General features: G+C 42.4%; 1 protein-coding gene across 1 annotated transcript in view; it reads left to right on the top strand.

The window, feature by feature from the left end:
- Window positions 1-2065: 2065 nt before the first annotated feature.
- LOC117558204 (thrombospondin-type laminin G domain and EAR repeat-containing protein-like) overlaps window positions 2066-17907 on the top strand; it is a gene marked incomplete at its 3' end in the record, with an annotated part of 36075 nt that continues 20233 nt past the window's right edge. The window contains 7 exon segments of the mRNA XM_034234229.1: window positions 2066-2376; window positions 3309-3491; window positions 8894-8958; window positions 9241-9399; window positions 9894-10126; window positions 10787-10877; window positions 10969-11119. Of these exon segments, the coding sequence (XP_034090120.1) occupies window positions 3416-3491; window positions 8894-8958; window positions 9241-9399; window positions 9894-10126; window positions 10787-10877; window positions 10969-11119 (775 nt within the window).

The following is a 17907-nucleotide window of genomic DNA, read 5'->3' as shown; positions in this document are numbered from 1 at the left end:
GATTTTTACCCATTTAGTAATTACATGTTTTAAATGTGTACACACCAATGTGTTTCCTATCGCCTAAACCTCCAGGGCTGTACACAGTTTAATACTGGCAACTTCTAATTTTGGGAAAAACGTCTTTTAAAACTACAATTCCCAGTAGATACGTGCCATAGAGAACATGTTGCGAAACACAATAGCCAGCATGTGTATTTCTCGGGGGGCGTTCGAGTCCAGTTTTGAATAGTCTGCCGTGGTTTCGTTCCATTTCAAAGAGCTTGACGCTCGGCGTAACCTTGGCGCACTGCCACTCCAACATCACGGGGTTAGTCAATGGGACTGTAGTCCCAAACGATAGCTGGGGATTATGGGTAGTGTAGTGTCTTCGGCCATCCTAAATCTCGAAATGTCCCGTCTGTTTCTGGTGACTTTATTTACGGCTAAAAAGCCCAAGATTATAGAATTAAACAAATAAATAAAAACAAGGATAATTGTGTGTTATTGTTGAGTAAATAACAGTGTGTTATTTAGAAAAGAATAACAAATTAGAAGGAAAAGATTTTAAAAAATACAGATTTCAGTATTTTGAGGCTCTAAACCCCATTTATTTTCCTCACAGACATTTATACGATTTAAAATAAAAACAAATAAATAAAAAGATAAAACACTGGCATGTAATTTACGTTAGAATAAATAGAATGGTTTTGAATAATAGATGATAGTAAAATCTACGTCACTTTACAGCCCCGCCCACTTTTGGGGAAACCAACGCTGTCATTTGAACGGCGATCAAGCCTGAAGCCACAGAGCTCTTCTTTTACTGTCTTTTCTTCTTAGAGGAAGTACAGAAACACGTAACTCTGGATTTGTTTTAATGTTTGAGGTAAACGACACAGCAGCTTTTTGTCATGTTAAAACTATTATTTTCTGCCTCGCTCATGAGAGTAACAGCTGGCGAAATTACAGCCTCGCCTACTGATTTTAATGTAACCATATATCGAGCCTGATTCTCGATTTCAAAGGTGTGCTCTAAAATGATATTTATAAATGACTATTATCATTATTATAAGCAAGACAATAAATGGCAAAGATATGTAGAAAATAAACGTATTTAAGATACGTTCATAAGGAACGTAACGTGGGAGAAAATATGTTTCTAGAAGATATGTAGAAAATAAACGTATTTTAGATACGTTCATAACGAACGTAACGTGGGAGTAAATACGTTTCAAGCTAAACGTAATTCAGAATGCAGTTTAGTTCTGTGGGAACGTAATTTTTGGGAGACAGGGTTGCACACACACACACACCAGGTTCAGATTTAACCGGGGATCATTTGAGATCATGTCAGCTTGAGTTTCTTTCACATCCAGCTTAACCTGTCTGAGTAAACACTCAGGCTCAGACGCTATCAACAACATCACCACAATTCAAACAGGTGTGTGTGTGTGTGTGTGTGTGTGTGTGTGTGTGTGTGTGTGGGGGGGGGGGGGATTTCCTCTCCGCTGCACTTGATTTTTGAGGATAAACCATAAATAGTCATATTTTATTAACTGCATATTTATATACCATCATTATACTTTCACTTTTGCACAAATGTGTTCCTTTATTTATACATCTATAAACTATATATATTGTTATACTTTTATATAAGATATATTGATATATATTATGTACATCTTTACATATATTTCAAAAAATCTTTCATATTTTTAAAGCTCATATTTTTCCTCTCAGCCCTCTCTCTCTCTGCTCCTCCCACTGTTTCATCTGTAAATGAGGGCGAGCGAGCGACTCACCTGCAGGGAAACTCACCTGAACACCATTATGCACACACACACACACACACACACACACACACACACACACACACACACACACACACACACACACACACACACACACACACACTTCTAAAGGTTTACACTCTTTGAAGATTTCCATCTGAAGCTTTTCAAACATGCTGAGTGTGTGTGTGTGTGTGTGTGTGTGTGTGTGTGTGTGTGTGTGTGTGTGTGTGTGTGTGTGTGAGAGTGTGTGAGTGTTCATGTTTCCTCAGAGGACGGACGGACAGGTGGACTCTGCAGATGATGGAAAACCAACGAGAGGATTTTAGGAAGTTCACTCTCTTTACCTTCACCTGGATTTCCATCATGAGGACATTTTCAAACTGAAGCTCACCTGGATTACAGATTAAAGCTCTGAAGGGGAAACACCACAGGTGGAATATTTGGTTAAAATGTTGCTTTTCATTTAAAAAAACAACTTCTGATTGAAGATTGGACCACAATGTGAGGAAGTGGAGACCCAGGACCGATGACTGAGGGACTGAGACTCATACAAGAGGATTAAAGACACTTTGGATCTTTCTGAAGACTGGATTCCTCTCAGGTTTGATTTCTCCTTTCTGACCCTTATATGTTGATACAGTCACATGACAGGTCCGTGTGTAAACAGTGTCTTATGGATGCAATGTAGAAAAAAGCAATCAATACATTTTCCTAAATATTGTGCTGGGACGGAGCGCTTGGTGACGTTCAGGATTATAAAGCTGAACAACTGTCTCTGTTGTTGGAAACTTAAAGGTTTTATGGTCTTATTTTAACAATGTGATCACACTTTCTTTTTTTGGTCAATTTATTTTAGTCAATCATTTTTTGGTAAACATTTTCTTTTTAGTCAACAATTTTTTAGTTAACTTTCTTTTTGTCAACTTTGAGACGTGCAAGGTGATGAAGATGCTCCTGTTAGCCGGGCGTCCGTGCGCCCGCAAACCAAAATGCAGACTTTCCCCGAAAAATGTTAAAGTGATGCCAGAAAACAATATTTCTGTTCGTCAAAAACTGTATAATTCCTCCAGAAATATGAGTATCAAACCGAGCGTCAGACGGCAGAGACAGCTTTGTTTTTACGGAGCTCCGACGTCACGTTGTTGTTTACGTCCGCGGAGACATCTTGTTTACGTCATGTTGTTGTTGATATATCTTATAAACAAGATCAGAAACACAGTACTCATACTATAACTTTATAGAAACACCCCTGATAACATATTATTTTGCACGCCATACTATCAGTGAGCTACTTTTTGTAATGCTATTTTATTTCTATTGAGATGTTTACATTTTGGAATGTTTATTTGTAGTCTTTTAATTTGTATTCTACAAATGCCACACATGTCTTTTTATGCTGCTGTAATGCAAGCATTTCCCAAATTAGGATCAATAAATATCTCAGTTTTACGATTAGAGTAACTCATGTCATTTTAGAGCTGCTGACACAAACTCAGAGGATGGTTTTTCATTGATGTTCTGTTTGCAACACAGACGTTTGAATACCGAAGAAGAAGAGGAAGATCGGAGGCTCTGATTGGCCGGTTGAAGATGATGGCAGGGAGCGACTGAGGGGAATTGAACCGACGTCTCTTGGCGGGATGTTGGCGCTCCGCTGCCTGTTGCTCAGCCTGATGTTGCTCATCAACTCGGTTCAGAGCTGGAGAGCCTGCACAGGTACCAGAGAAATACGGAACACAGAGAAACACGAAACACGGAGAAACACGAAACACAGAGAAACACGGAACACAGAGACACACGGAGAAACACGAAACACGGAGAAACACGAAACACAGAGAAACACGAAACACAGAGAAACACGGAACACAGAGAAACACGGAGAAACACGAAACACAGAGAAACACGAAACACAGAGAAACACGAAACACAGAGAAACATGGAGAAACACGGAGAAACACATAAGAGGTTTCTCAATACTCTAATTTCCCCTCCTCGACTCTTATCCTCGACTCCTATCCTCGAGACTTAGTCCCGCCCACAGGAGATGCGAGCGGAGGACTGAGGAGGGGAGCCGAGGAGAGAGGAGGGGAAGCAGCAGGCGGTTAGAGAAATGAGAACTCCTCTCCTCTGAGCGGTCATTTTAAAGAGACGTCCATTAATGATGACAGGAGGCACAGCAGCCCTCTGTCTGATGGACAGATGTGTTCATGACCACTTCTATATTTACTTTGATTCATTCACAGTGCGGTGTAATGAGACAATAACAGGCTACAAATACACACACATATATTTATATACAATTTAAAGTATGAGAGCACTCTCATAATAACGTAACACAATCAGAGACTGGATATATCCCCCCCTCTCTCTGGTCGCTGAAATGGGGAATTGAAATTACGTGAAGCACTAAATGGTCTTAGAAAAATATCGACTCTTTGTTTGTAGATATCTACTAAACTAAAGCAAATAAAGAGATTAGGGCTGTTATACTGAGTGATATATATTATACACACTGCTCTGCTTTCTGCACGGACCTCACAGCTGTTCTCTCTGGAAACATCGCATCGCGATGAAAGCAGTTACTAAAATAATATCCAGGTGATGCATGCAGAGCTGTGATTGGCTGAGATAAGTCCAGTGTATCCTCGGTTATAGCTCCTCCAGAGAGCCTCCTCGATGCTCGATGCTCAGTCCTTGATGTGCATTTAGAGAAATTAGATGTCCTTCAACATGGCGCGCTGAAATCCATTTCCGGGTCACTACCGGAGGACCGAGGAGTCGAGGAGGGGAAATTAGAATATTGAGAAGCCTTCAGAGAGAAACACAGAGAAACATGGAGAGAAACATGGATAGAAACACAGAGAAACATAGAGAAACACCTTACATGTCTACAGGTGTTATTATTGGCTATAAAGAGAGGTTTACAGAGTAGAAAAACCAAATATAATTAAAACATCAATACGTCAGTTCCCCCGGGTCAGTCAGATGGAGGTGTTTAGCATAGCTTAGCACGAAGACAGGAAACACTGGGAAACTGCTAGCCTAGCTTAGCATAACACTACAGGCAGAGGACAACAAATGTATTAGCTCAAAGACTTGAAGCAGGGGAAAACTGCAAGCCTAGCTTAGCATAAAGACTTGAAGCAGTAGGGAACTGCTAGCCTAGCTTAGCACAAAGACTTGAAGCAGGGGGAAACTGTTAGCCTAGCTTAGAATAACACTACAGGCCAGGGGTAACTGCTTGCTTCGCTTAGCTCAAAGATAGAGGCAGAGACAATTAGCTTCTTAGCACAAAGACTTGAAGCAGAGGAAAACGGTTAGCCTAGCTTTGCACAAATACTTGAAGCAGGGGGAAACTGCTAGCCTAGCTTAGCTCAAAGATAGAGGCAGAGTAAAACTAGCTTCTTCGCACAAAGACTTGAATTAGGGAGAACTGCTAGCTTAGCTTAGCACAAAGAGTTGAAGCAGTACGGAACTCTTAGCCTAACTTAGCACAAAGACTTGAAGCAGGGAGAAACTGCTAGCCTAGCTTGGTGGTAGATTCTGGTTCACATGTAAGAGCTGAGGCTCCTCAGAGTTGAATGAAGTCTCTCTGAACGGCCGGTGTTTCAGAAGTTTTTCTGCAGCTTTGTGTGTTTTTTTTTAGTCTTTGAAATGTGAGCTCTGTTTCTGTGTCGTCTCCTCCCTCCATTCATCCTCCATTGATCCGGCTGCAGCAACTAAACACACAGAGGGCCTTAAAGGGGAATTCCAGATACAAACTAAACCGCAGTCAGGAGACAAAGATGAAACCTTTTTCCTTTCACCTCGCTCACCTTTCACAGCATTCTGACTGTAGTACCTGGGCTTCACGGTTTCTAATAAGAGTTGAGCTTCTTGTTGCTGCTGCCTTACAACGTCCTCAATATATCATGACCCTCAAACACAACATTTTAACAATGTATAGCAACATAAAACACATATGAATCCGTACGTTGCTTCATGAATCTCTCTGTTATTCGGTGTATAACTCAGCAGTCCGTACTGTAGTTAGTGGTGAGAGGTCAGAGGTGGGACCAAGTCATTGTTTTGAAAGTCACAAGTAAGTCTCAAGTCTTTGCACTCAAGTCCGAGTAAAGTCTCAAATCAGGATGGGCAAGTTCAAGTCAAGTCCAAGTCCTAAACTTTGAAAAACCGAGTCTTTAACAAGTCATTATGTGCTTTTCACCAAATGTAATGACATCCATCAACAGAATAATACTTAATAATCAAACTGCTCTTTATTAGTCTCATTCATAATTTAATAATCCTTTTTCTCTCTGCTGGTAAAGTAACGTGTTTTTTTCTATTTGAAGAGGGATCAGTAAGGTAAGGCTACCGTGGCGGTTTGATTCAGAAGGAGTTTAGTGTATAAGATCCCTGATGTTGAGGTGACCACAATGTTTATTTCCACTGTGTACAACATGTTGTAAGGGACCCACAATCTATCTTCATGCAAGGGATAATGTGCAGCGAGCAGGCTCTATGGGGAAAAGAACACCTGCATCTAGATCCCTCTGCCGGTGGTACTTTAACTATATTTTGATGCTAATAATTTTCTGCTTTTACTTGTAACATTTTGAATGCAGGACTTTTCATTGTAACCGAGTATTCCTACACTCTGATACTTTTACTCAAGTACAAGATCTGAATTTCTCCCACCTCTGGCAGTAAATCCTGAGTGGTTACCACAAAAAAAAACCTGCTCTGAAGGTTATTTGTATTTTACAAATCCTGCACTCAGCTTTGCTTTCTCCAATATCATTGAAACACGGTACGTTCTCCGTATGTTTCACACATTACCCCGTACATTACTCTGAAACACGGTACGTTCTCCGTATGTTTCACACATTACTCCGTACATTACTCTGAAACACGGTACATTCTCCGTATGTTTCACACATTACTCCGTACATTACTCTGAAACACGGTACGTTCTCCGTATGTTTCACACATTACTCCGTACATTACTCTGAAACTCGGTACGTTCTCCATATGTTTCACACATTACCCTGTACATTACTCTGAAACACGGTACGTTCTCCGTATGTTTCACACATTACTCCGTGCATTACTCTGAAACTCGGTACGTTCTCTATATGTTTCACACATTACTCCGTACATTACTCTGAAACACGGTACGTTCTCCGTATGTTTCACACATTACTCTGAAACACGGTACGTTCTCCGTATGTTTCACACATTACCCCGTACATTACTCTGAAACACGGTACGTTCTCCGTGTGTTTCACACATTACCCCGTACATTACTCTGAAACTCGGTACGTTCTCCGTATGTTTCACACATTACTCCGTACATTACTCTGAAACACGGTACGTTCTCCGTGTGTTTCACACATTACCCCGTACATTACTCTGAAACACGGTACGTTCTCCGTATGTTTCACACATTACCCCGTACATTACTCTGAAACACGGTACGTTCTCCGTATGTTTCACACATTACCCCGTACATTACTCTGAAACACGGTACGTTCTCCGTGTGTTTCACACATTACTCCGTACATTACTCTGAAACACGGTACGTTCTCCGTGTGTTTCACACATTACCCCGTACATTACTCTGAAACTCGGTACGTTCTCCGTATGTTTCACACATTACCCCGTACATTACTCTGAAACATGGTACGTTCTCCGTATGTTTCACACATTACCCCGTATATTACTCTGAAACACGGTACGTTCTCCGTATGTTTCACACATTACCCCGTACATTACTCTGAAACACGGTACGTTCTCCGTATGTTTCACACATTACCCCGTACATTACTCTGAAACACGGTACGTTCTCCGTATGTTTTACACATTACCCCGTACATTACTCTGAAACTCGGTAAGTTCTCCGTGTGTTTCACACATTACTCCGTACATTACTCTGAAACACGGTATCTTCTCCGTATGTTTCACACATTACCCCGTACATTACTCTGAAACTCGGTACGTTCTCCGTATGTTTCACACATTACTCCGTATATTACTCTGAAACACGGTACGTTCTCCGTGTGTTTCACACATTACTCCGTACATTACTCTGAAACACGGTACGTTCTCCGTGTGTTTCACACATTACTCCGTACATTAATCTGAAACACGGTACGTTCTCCGTATGTTTCACACATTACCCCGTACATTACTCTGAAACTCGGTACGTTCTCCGTATGTTTCACACATTACCCCGTACATTACTCTGAAACACGGTACGTTCTCCGTATGTTTCACACATTACTCCGTACATTACTCTGAAACACGGTACGTTCTCCGTATGTTTCACACATTACCCCGTACATTACTCTGAAACATGGTACGTTCTCCGTATGTTTCACATATTACCCCGTACATTACTCTGAAACACGGTACGTTCTCCGTATGTTTCACACATTACCCCGTACATTACTCTGAAACACGGTACGTTCTCCGTATGTTTCACACATTACTCCGTACATTACTCTGAAACACGGTACTTTCTCCGTATGTCTTACACATTACTCTGTACGTTCTCTCTTTTCCTAACGTGACACAGTATGTACTCTTTTGTGTGTTCCTTCGTACGGTACAACATTTCTTCGTGTGCTACGCTGTACACAATACTTTGCTCCTCTGTCATTACGTTCATGAATCTGTTATTTGCTCAGTGACCTCATACATTTTTCTTCACTCTGTCATTGTGTCAGAGAACTCAAGAGGTCCAAATTCAGGGCTTTGTTTCTTTCACAAACCTTCCTCATAAAACCGCTCTACTCAATCACACAGGAAAGATAGCGTTGGTGTTACAGGAAGAAGCTGATATCTGTAACTCCACACGCCTTTGATTGCATTTCTAGATAGATGCTAAAGCCACAGGTAGATGAATCAATCTGAGGTGATAAAAATAAACTCTGCAGAGGATAATCTCTGAGAACAGATAGAAATCTTTATCCAGCCGACCATCAATCATAGTCAGAGGAAAACGTCCTGATCTGATCAAAACAGCTGTTATATAACATCTGCAGTGATTACACTAATTCCGGTCGGGTCCTGAAAATAGAGACAAAGTCTATCATTGGCAACATGACACCAAGTTACCCTTGTTTCCTCCAAAGATCTGCTTCCTCTTGACCTGCTGGACAGAGCTCTGATTCGCCCAGGACAAGCCCCGCCCCCTCAGGTAGGACAGGTGGAAAATGGCCAATTAACAAAACAAACAACCATTGTTCTGAAAGTACACATTCTCCATGCAAGTAATAGAAACACATGGTAACAATTACACTGAGGTGCATTATGGGACATTCCCCTTAATGAAATATTTAGTACTTTGGCAAAGTTAGGCCTCACCCTACTCTTCCTCTGATTGGCTAATATTCCTACCTTTTAAAAATGCCTAAATACATATATAGAAATATATAATGGTTGTTAATTAACAAATAATTGATCCAAACTGACCAATCAGGTGCAGATGGTTCAGTCCAAAGGCTCTCGAGGTCTCCGATTGGCTGGCGCTGCGGCGACAGCGTTGAGTTTCTCCGCCTCCCAAATCTTCACCAACTGTGACTTCTTCCCCGCTGAATTCTCATTGGTCGCCACCATCAAGATCCAGAGGCTGAAGAAGGTGAGACAGTGGAGATTCAACTGTAATCTCAGATCATCTCAAATGATTCTTACATCACAGCAGCTCCATTAGCAACATCAATAAAATATTAGGACAAGATAAAAGGGTGAAAGACGATAACTCACTAAAGACAACATGCTCAAGACCCTCTTCTATTGTGCATCAGATCTGGGATTGAACTCCCTAAATGTAAGGACTGACTGGTGCCCAAGTAGAGCTTCAGTCTAACTGAGTCCCTGTAACTCTCATTTGATGAAAACATGTTATAGTCTCTGTTCAGGACATGGTTGGGTTCAGAGACGATGTTAATGTGTTGTTATGGTGGGCTGATTCATAGAGTCTCTCACAGAATCAGCCCACCATAACAACACACTAACATCAGAGATACAGGGTTCCACGATTTAATAAAGTTAGACAGAAGCTCTCCTTTGTGAACCAACTGAACCAGAAGATGTGGTCCGGTCTGGTTTGAACCCGTTTCTGTGTGTTTCTAGAGGAGTGAGTACCTCTTCTCGGTGCTGGAGGAGACGTCTGACTCTCTGGTTCTGGGGCTGAGGGTCTCAGAGAGGCGTCTCCACCTCCTGGTCTCTGGACCTGGTTCTGGAGCTCGCAGCCGGGTCAGCTTTAAGGACGTGGCGCTGGATGATAACCGCTGGCACACTCTGGTTCTAGCCGTCAGCGGACATTACGCCACGCTGACCGTCGACTGTGGACTCCCTCTGGAGCTGTGAGTCTCCAACACAACACATTACTTATTACACATAGAGAGTCATTCATGTTGTCTTAATGTACATTATTTAATTTAATATTCTGTTCTTGTACATATCATATTCTATTTACATGTATGTAGACTTCTTGCACTATTTCTGTTGGGAAAATCCTGAATGTCCTCCTCCAACATGAGAGCACATGCTAACAAAGGTATCCCAACTGTAGCTGTGAACATGACAGGATGTGTGATTACCTAGAAGAGCATCAGTGACCATTGCATGTATAAAAAATATGTGTAATGTGTATTTGTAAAGCGCTTTGAGCATCTGGAAAAGCGCTATAATAAATGTAAGGAATTATTATATGATAGCTATGTGATTAATCTGATGATTCAGCCTCTATGGAGATAGACATCAAGCATGCTCATTTCTGATGTGGAGCTAATCTGAAGTAAACATTGAATACGGCTTTCTATCCCTCCATCTTGTGACTGTGTAACTCCCTCTCTTGGATATCAGCATGTGAAGGACACTGTTCAGGAACTAGTTGATGCTCTGTATGTGATGACTACTTCCATTCTGGAGAGGATCACAGATAAGACCCTATGCTAAATGATGAAACTCACTAACATGATCATATAATATAGAATCTAGATGATCTCAACCCTGTCTCCCAGTAAGCAGGTCCAGTCGTTCCCCAGCGCTCTGAGCACCAGAGGATCCAGGATCTTCATCGGCAGCCGGAGGAGGCTGAGAGGAAGATTCTCTGTGAGTCTGATCAGGAGTTTTAGGGTCAAGAAATGTCCGATTGGATCGAAGATTTCTCCAGATATTTTAACTTCCTGTCCTCTGTGTTCAGGGTTTGATTCGTCAGCTGGTTCTACTTCCTGGTTCAGACGCAACCTCCAGACTGTGTCCGACCTCTGACCCCCGCCTGACTGAGCTCTCCGTCCCCAGGGTCCTAAAGGCAACCCCGATACAAACAGACCAGGATCCAGAGTTTCCGTACGGTGAGGAGGGGGTGTTAATAAGGACAATAACGACATGAGAAACAGCTGTTTACATATTTATGTTCAAATACCTTTGTTTATATCCTTTGTATTTCAGAATCAGAGTCAGAATACCTTTATTCGTCCCACAGAGGGGACATTTACATTGCTACACAGCGTTGCCAACATTCGGCAGCTTTCCAAACACTCTCCGGCTACTTATTTTGGTCAAAAGCGACTAACGACTTGCAATGGTGTTATTAAGGACTTTTCTGGTGTTTGGAGACTCACGTATTCTACAGTTACCAAGCCGCGGGTGCTGTCGTGAGCCCCTCTGCCCTCCCATAGTACTCACAGGCGCTAGTTGCCTCCCGCAGCAGCTCAGCTGCAGTCAGAGCAGAGAAGAGACAGCCACACCCTCCCGCGCCAAGCCGTCCTGGTTTTGAGCGGGATTTAAATGTACAATGTAAATGATTCTTCACTGTCACACTATAATAAATATTAAAGGATGCTTGAAGCCATTTATTGGAGATGACACACGGGCATACTACCTTTATTGTAAGGGAGATTTCTACTTTCTACTTTGTCTAATAGAGACATTTCTGATCTACTGTCGTCTGGATTTGGTGGTTTCAAGTTTTGATCCTTTTAGGGGTGGAACATTTTTTTTACCGCCATTACATGATATGCAAATTAGGCGATAAAGTCGTTTAGGGACTTCTGGCGACTTTTCGGACAGCCAATAGCTACTTTCCTTACTATGGAGCTGGCAACACTGTTGCTACAGCAGAAAAGAGCCAAAGACAGCTTCATGTTACCTAAGAAGCATTAAAGTATTAAAGATAAAAAAAATGCTTTGACAAAAAATCCATAAAATGTCATCTGTGGAAGCCGTAGCGCTGTAGAAAGCACGACCAATCATCTGAGCCGGCTAAAGTAACTGGATGGCCTACCTGCCTGTCAGCCTTCACAGCAAATTTGAAATCTAAAATCCAACACCCATGTAGTTCATTTTAACACTATGAAAGAGTTTATATTGAAACCACCAGCAAAGTGTTAAATTAACACTTTGCTGGTGGTTTCAATATAACACTATCATAGTGTTACTATACCAACACTAAGAGTGTAAGATGTGAACACCAACACTGAACACCAACGCCGATAACAACACTAACAGTGTTGGCTGCAGCTTCAATTTTACACTGTCCTGGTGTAGAGTAAGACTACAGTAGTGATACATCTTCTCCCATCTAACACCTTTAAGAGTTAGAAATGTACACTGATAGTGTTGAATGCACATTATGCTGGTGTTGCATTTTTGCATTAGCCTCAACCCTCTGGGAGTTCAAAATGAACACTAATCTAGTGTCAAATGTCGTGTGTTGGTATTATAATGTACAACAAACTGGTGTTAAAAGTTACAATGACCAATAAATCATTCCAGATATCAGCATATGACAAGTGCTTTATTTGAATGGTGGCATGTCTCGTAAGACTGACAAATTCTCCCAATACTCAATTCAACCAACATTCAATATTGTTCAACAGCAAAAATGTATATAAATAACCCTCTGTGGCAGTTGAGGTCCAAAAAGGTTGTTTGTTGCCTGCCGTGCCAGGCAACAAACAACATTTTTGGACCTCACACACCCAGTGTTTCAGTACAAGAAAAAAAAAAATGCCAGAGGGAGAAATACAAATTACAGAACATAGCTGTCTAAGACAACATAGAAAAATGATGTCATTGGCACTTGCAGACATTTGTAGATGAAAAGGCTTATGAAATGGCAGTGTTCCATCTGTGCACAAACTTATCTCTGCCCTCATTGGTCATGTGCGCGTTCGTGTGTGTTGGAGGAAGGGCTCTGTAAGGAAGTCTGGGGAAGGGGCAGATTGTTTCCGGTTGTACTTTCAGATTCTAGCGCACTCGAGCTGCTTTCTCCATTCTTACCCACCCCACCTTTAAGCTCAGATCAGATGGACCTTTATTAATACCGGTGGGGAAATTGAGGAGTTTAAGCAGCAACAGAGTGAGAGTGAAAAACAGGACAGATTCACACAAGATTAATACAATTAAAGATAACATTTCAATAAAAATGATGTACAGGTAACTGTTAAAATAAGAAATGAATTCAATGAACATATAAACATATTATTATAACTAGTTGTGTTTTATGAAGCATATTTAGTTTTCCTCTGTCTCATGTCGAGGCACGTTTATGTATAGCACCTTTCATCACAAGGCAATTCAAAGTGCTTTACAGAGAGACATTCAGAGCATTAAGACACATTGGAAACACATTAGATAATACAAGATGAATAACAGGTGAATTAAAGTTACAGTGTGAGATATGAATATATACATTATGTAAAAAAGAAGATTCTTCAGCCTGGATTTAAAGCAGTAAGTCGAGCCGTCCTGCAGGTTGTGATGGTATCACAGGGCCAGACACATGAGCTGCAGCACGACTGACAGGAGGAGACAGCTGCTTCCTGAGTGTGTGTGTGTGTGTGTGTGTGTGTGTGTGTGTGTGTGTGTGTGTGTGTGTGTGTGTGTGTGTGTGTGTGTGTGTGTGTGTGTGTGTGTGTGTGTGTGTGTGTGCATGTGTGTGTGTGTGTGTGCATGTGTGTGTGTGTGTGTGCATGTGTGTGCGTGTGTGCGTGTGTGTGTGTGGTGTGTGTGTGTGTGTGTGTGTGTGTGTGTGTGTGTGTGTGAGTGCGTGTGTGAGTGTGTGTGTGTTTGATCTATGTTTCTATAACAACAGTGACTGACTTGCTGCAGGTGTGTTCTTGTTATTGTGTCCACCCCCTCTTCACGATCATAACTATAGCTTTTGCATATTCTGATATTTCAGATATCAGATTCCTCTCCGCGTGCCAGGGACAGAAATAGAACTGTGGTCGCTTAACAAGTGTATTCAAGTTTAAAATATATCTACAAAAATGTGAAACGGTTTTACAATTGACTCCAAAGAGGTTCAGGACTCGTTGCTCTGTGTCTACAGAGAAACAATAATACTAGGGTGACAAAAGACCAACACCTGAACTCTGTGAAGATCATCCGTAAACATTCACCTGTTTGCATCTTGCTAATTATTTATCTAATATATCATATTCCATTTACTTCTATGTCGACTCTTCGTGCTCTATTTCAATTCTATTTGTATTTACTTGTTTTATGTCCTATATATCCAACCCGGTCTCACGGCATGTCGTGTTATCGTCACGAATCCATTGATTCGTGTTCACCAACACGATATCCCCATTTGTTTCGTGTCACACAGAACGACTTCAAAAGCAATGTACTTCTATTGGTAGTCTGTTTCGTGCCTGCAGCAAATAATAACAAATAAAAGGAAAAAAAGATTTAATAAAATACAGACTCTGAGCCTCTGAGCCGTTTCTTTCCCTCGCGGCAACAAAACTCTGACTTTATACGATTTACAATACAAACAATAATCGTGGCTTGATATTAATAATAATAATAATAATAGATTGAATTTGTTAGCACTTTTACAGATGCTCAAAGACGCTTTACAGATGTAGTGAAGAGAAAAGGAAGGAACAACAAATACATATATAGTTAAAGTCAAATAATACAAAAACAATCACACATTAAAAGCCAGATTGAAGAGGTGAGTTTTTGTGAGTGTTTTGAAGGAGGTGAGGTCAGTGCAGTCTCTCAGTATTGAGTGTTTTGAAGGTGGTGAGGTCAGTGCAGTCTCTCAGTATTGAGTGTTTTGAAGGTGGTGAGGTCAGTGCAGTCTCTCAGTAGTGAGTGTTTTGAAGGTGGTGAGGTCAGTGCAGTCTCTCAGTAGTGAGTGTTTTGAAGGTGGTGAGGTCAGTGCAGTCTCTCAGTATTGAGTGTTTTGAAGGTGGTGAGGTCAGTGCAGTCTCTCAGTAGTGAGTGTTTTGAAGGAGGTGAGGTCAGTGCAGTCTCTCAGTATTGAGTGTTTTGAAGGAGGTGAGGTCAGTGCAGTCTCTGAGTATTGAGTGTTTTGAAGGAGGTGAGGTCAGAGCAGTCTCTCAGTATTGAGTGTTTTGAAGGTGGTGAGGTCAGTGCAGTCTCTCAGTAGTGAGTGTTTTGAAGGAGGTGAGGTCAGTGCAGTCTCTCAGTATTGAGTGTTTTGAAGGTGGTGAGGTCAGTGCAGTCTCTGAGTATTGAGTGTTTTGAAGGTGGTGAGGTCAGTGCAGTCTCTGAGTATTGAGTGTTTTGAAGGAGGTGAGGTCAGTGCAGTCTCTGAGTATTGAGTGTTTTGAAGGAGGTGAGGTCAGTGCAGTCTCTGAGTATTGAGTGTTTTGAAGGTGGTGAGGTCAGTGCAGTCTCTCAGTATTGAGTGTTTTGAAGGTGGTGAGGTCAGTGCAGTCTCTGAGTATTGAGTGTTTTGAAGGAGGTGAGGTCAGTGCAGTCTCTGAGTATTGAGTGTTTTGAAGGTGGTGAGGTCAGTGCAGTCTCTCAGTATTGAGTGTTTTGAAGGTGGTGAGGTCAGTGCAGTCTCTCAGTAGTGAGTGTTTTGAAGGAGGTGAGGTCAGTGCAGTCTCTCAGTAGTGAGTGTTTTGAAGGAGGTGAGGTCAGAGCAGTCTCTCAGTAGTGAGTGTTTTGAAGGAGGTGAGGTCAGAGCAGTCTCTCAGTAGTGAGTGTTTTGAAGGAGGTGAGGTCAGAGCAGTCTCTCAGTAGTGAGTGTTTTGAAGGGAGGTGAGGTCAGTGCAGTCTCTCAGTAGTGAGTGTTTTGAAGGAGGTGAGGTCAGTGCAGTCTCTCAGTAGTGAGTGTTTTGAAGGAGGTGAGGTCAGAGCAGTCTCTCAGTAGTGAGTGTTTTGAAGGAGGTGAGGTCAGTGCAGTCTCTCAGTATTGAGTGTTTTGAAGGAGGTGAGGTCAGAGCAGTCTCTCAGTAGTGAGTGTTTTGAAGGAGGTGAGGTCAGTGCAGTCTCTCAGTAGTGAGTGTTTTGAAGGAGGTGAGGTCAGAGCAGTCTCTCAGTATTGAGTGTTTTGAAGGAGGTGAGGTCAGTGCAGTCTCTCAGTAGTGAGTGTTTTGAAGGAGGTGAGGTCAGTGCAGTCTCTCAGTAGTGAGTGTTTTGAAGGAGGTGAGGTCAGAGCAGTCTCTCAGTAGTGAGTGTTTTGAAGGAGGTGAGGTCAGTGCAGTCTCTCAGTAGTGAGTGTTTTGAAGGAGGTGAGGGCAGTGCAGTCTCTCAGTATTGAGTGTTTTGAAGGAGGTGAGGTCAGTGCAGTCTCTCAGTAGTGAGTGTTTTGAAGGAGGTGAGGTCTGTGCAGTCTCTCAGTAGTGAGTGTTTTGAAGGAGGTGAGGTCAGAGCAGTCTCTCAGTAGTGAGTGTTTTGAAGGAGGTGAGGTCAGAGCAGTCTCTCAGTAGTGAGTGTTTTGAAGGAGGTGAGGTCAGTGCAGTCTCTCAGTAGTGAGTGTTTGAAGGAGGTGAGGTCAGTGCAGTCTCTCAGTATTGAGTGTTTTGAAGGAGGTGAAGTCAGTGCAGTCTCTCAGTAGTGAGTGTTTTGAAGGAGGTGAGGTCAGAGCAGTCTCTCAGTATTGAGTGTTTTGAAGGAGGTGAGGTCAGTGCAGTCTCTCAGTAGTGAGTGTTTTGAAGGAGGTGAGGTCAGAGCAGTCTCTCAGTAGTGAGTGTTTTGAAGGAGGTGAAGGTCAGAGGCAGTCTCTCAGTAGTGAGTGTTTTGAAGGAGGTGAGGTCAGTGCAGTCTCTCAGTAGTGAGTGTTTTGAAGGAGGTGAGGTCAGTGCAGTCTCTCAGTAGTGAGTGTTTTGAAGGAGGTGAGGTCAGAGCAGTCTCTCAGTAGTGAGTGTTTTGAAGGAGGTGAGGTCTGTGCAGTCTCTCAGTAGTGAGTGTTTTGAAGGAGGTGAGGTCAGTGCAGTCTCTCAGTAGTGAGTGTTTTGAAGGAGGTGAGGTCAGTGCAGTCTCTCAGTATTGAGTGTTTTGAAGGAGGTGAGGTCAGAGCAGTCTCTCAGTATTGAGTGTTTTGAAGGAGGTGAGGTCAGTGCAGTCTCTCAGTAGTGAGTGTTTTGAAGGAGGTGAGGTCAGTGCAGTCTCTCAGTATTGAGTGTTTTGAAGGAGGTGAGGTCAGTGCAGTCTCTCAGTAGTGAGTGTTTTGAAGGAGGTGAGGTCAGAGCAGTCTCTCAGTATTGAGTGTTTTGAAGGAGGTGAGGTCAGTGCAGTCTCTCAGTAGTGAGTGTTTTGAAGGAGGTGAGGTCAGTGCAGTCTCTCAGTATTGAGTGTTTTGAAGGAGGTGAGGTCAGAGCAGTCTCTCAGTAGTGAGTGTTTTGAAGGAGGTGAGGTCAGAGCAGTCTCTCAGTAGTGAGTGTTTTGAAGGAGGTGAGGTCAGTGCAGTCTCTCAGTAGTGAGTGTTTTGAAGGAGGTGAGGTCAGAGCAGTCTCTCAGTAGTGAGTGTTTTGAAGGAGGTGAGGTCAGTGCAGTCGCTCAGTATTGAGTGTTTTGAAGGAGGTGAGGTCAGTGCAGTCTCTGAGTATTGAGTGTTTTGAAGGAGGTGAGGTCAGTGCAGTCTCTGAGTATTGAGTGTTTTGAAGGAGGTGAGGTCAGTGCAGTCTCTCAGTATTGAGTGTTTTGAAGGAGGTGAGGTCAGTGCAGTCTCTCAGTATTGAGTGTTTTGAAGGAGGTGAGGTCAGAGCAGTCTCTCAGTAGTGAGTGTTTTGAAGGAGGTGAGGTCAGTGCAGTCTCTCAGTATTGAGTGTTTTGAAGGAGGTGAGGTCAGAGCAGTCTCTCAGTATTGAGTGTTTTGAAGGAGGTGAGGTCAGAGCAGTCTCTCAGTAGTGAGTGTTTTGAAGGAGGTGAG

The sequence above is a fragment of the Gymnodraco acuticeps genome, unplaced genomic scaffold (assembly GCF_902827175.1).
Source record: "Gymnodraco acuticeps unplaced genomic scaffold, fGymAcu1.1, whole genome shotgun sequence".
In the NCBI taxonomy this organism is placed as follows: Eukaryota; Metazoa; Chordata; class Actinopteri; order Perciformes; family Bathydraconidae; genus Gymnodraco; species Gymnodraco acuticeps.
The sequence above is the reverse complement of the archived record's forward strand: the minus strand, read 5'-3'. Positions and strand labels throughout refer to the sequence as shown.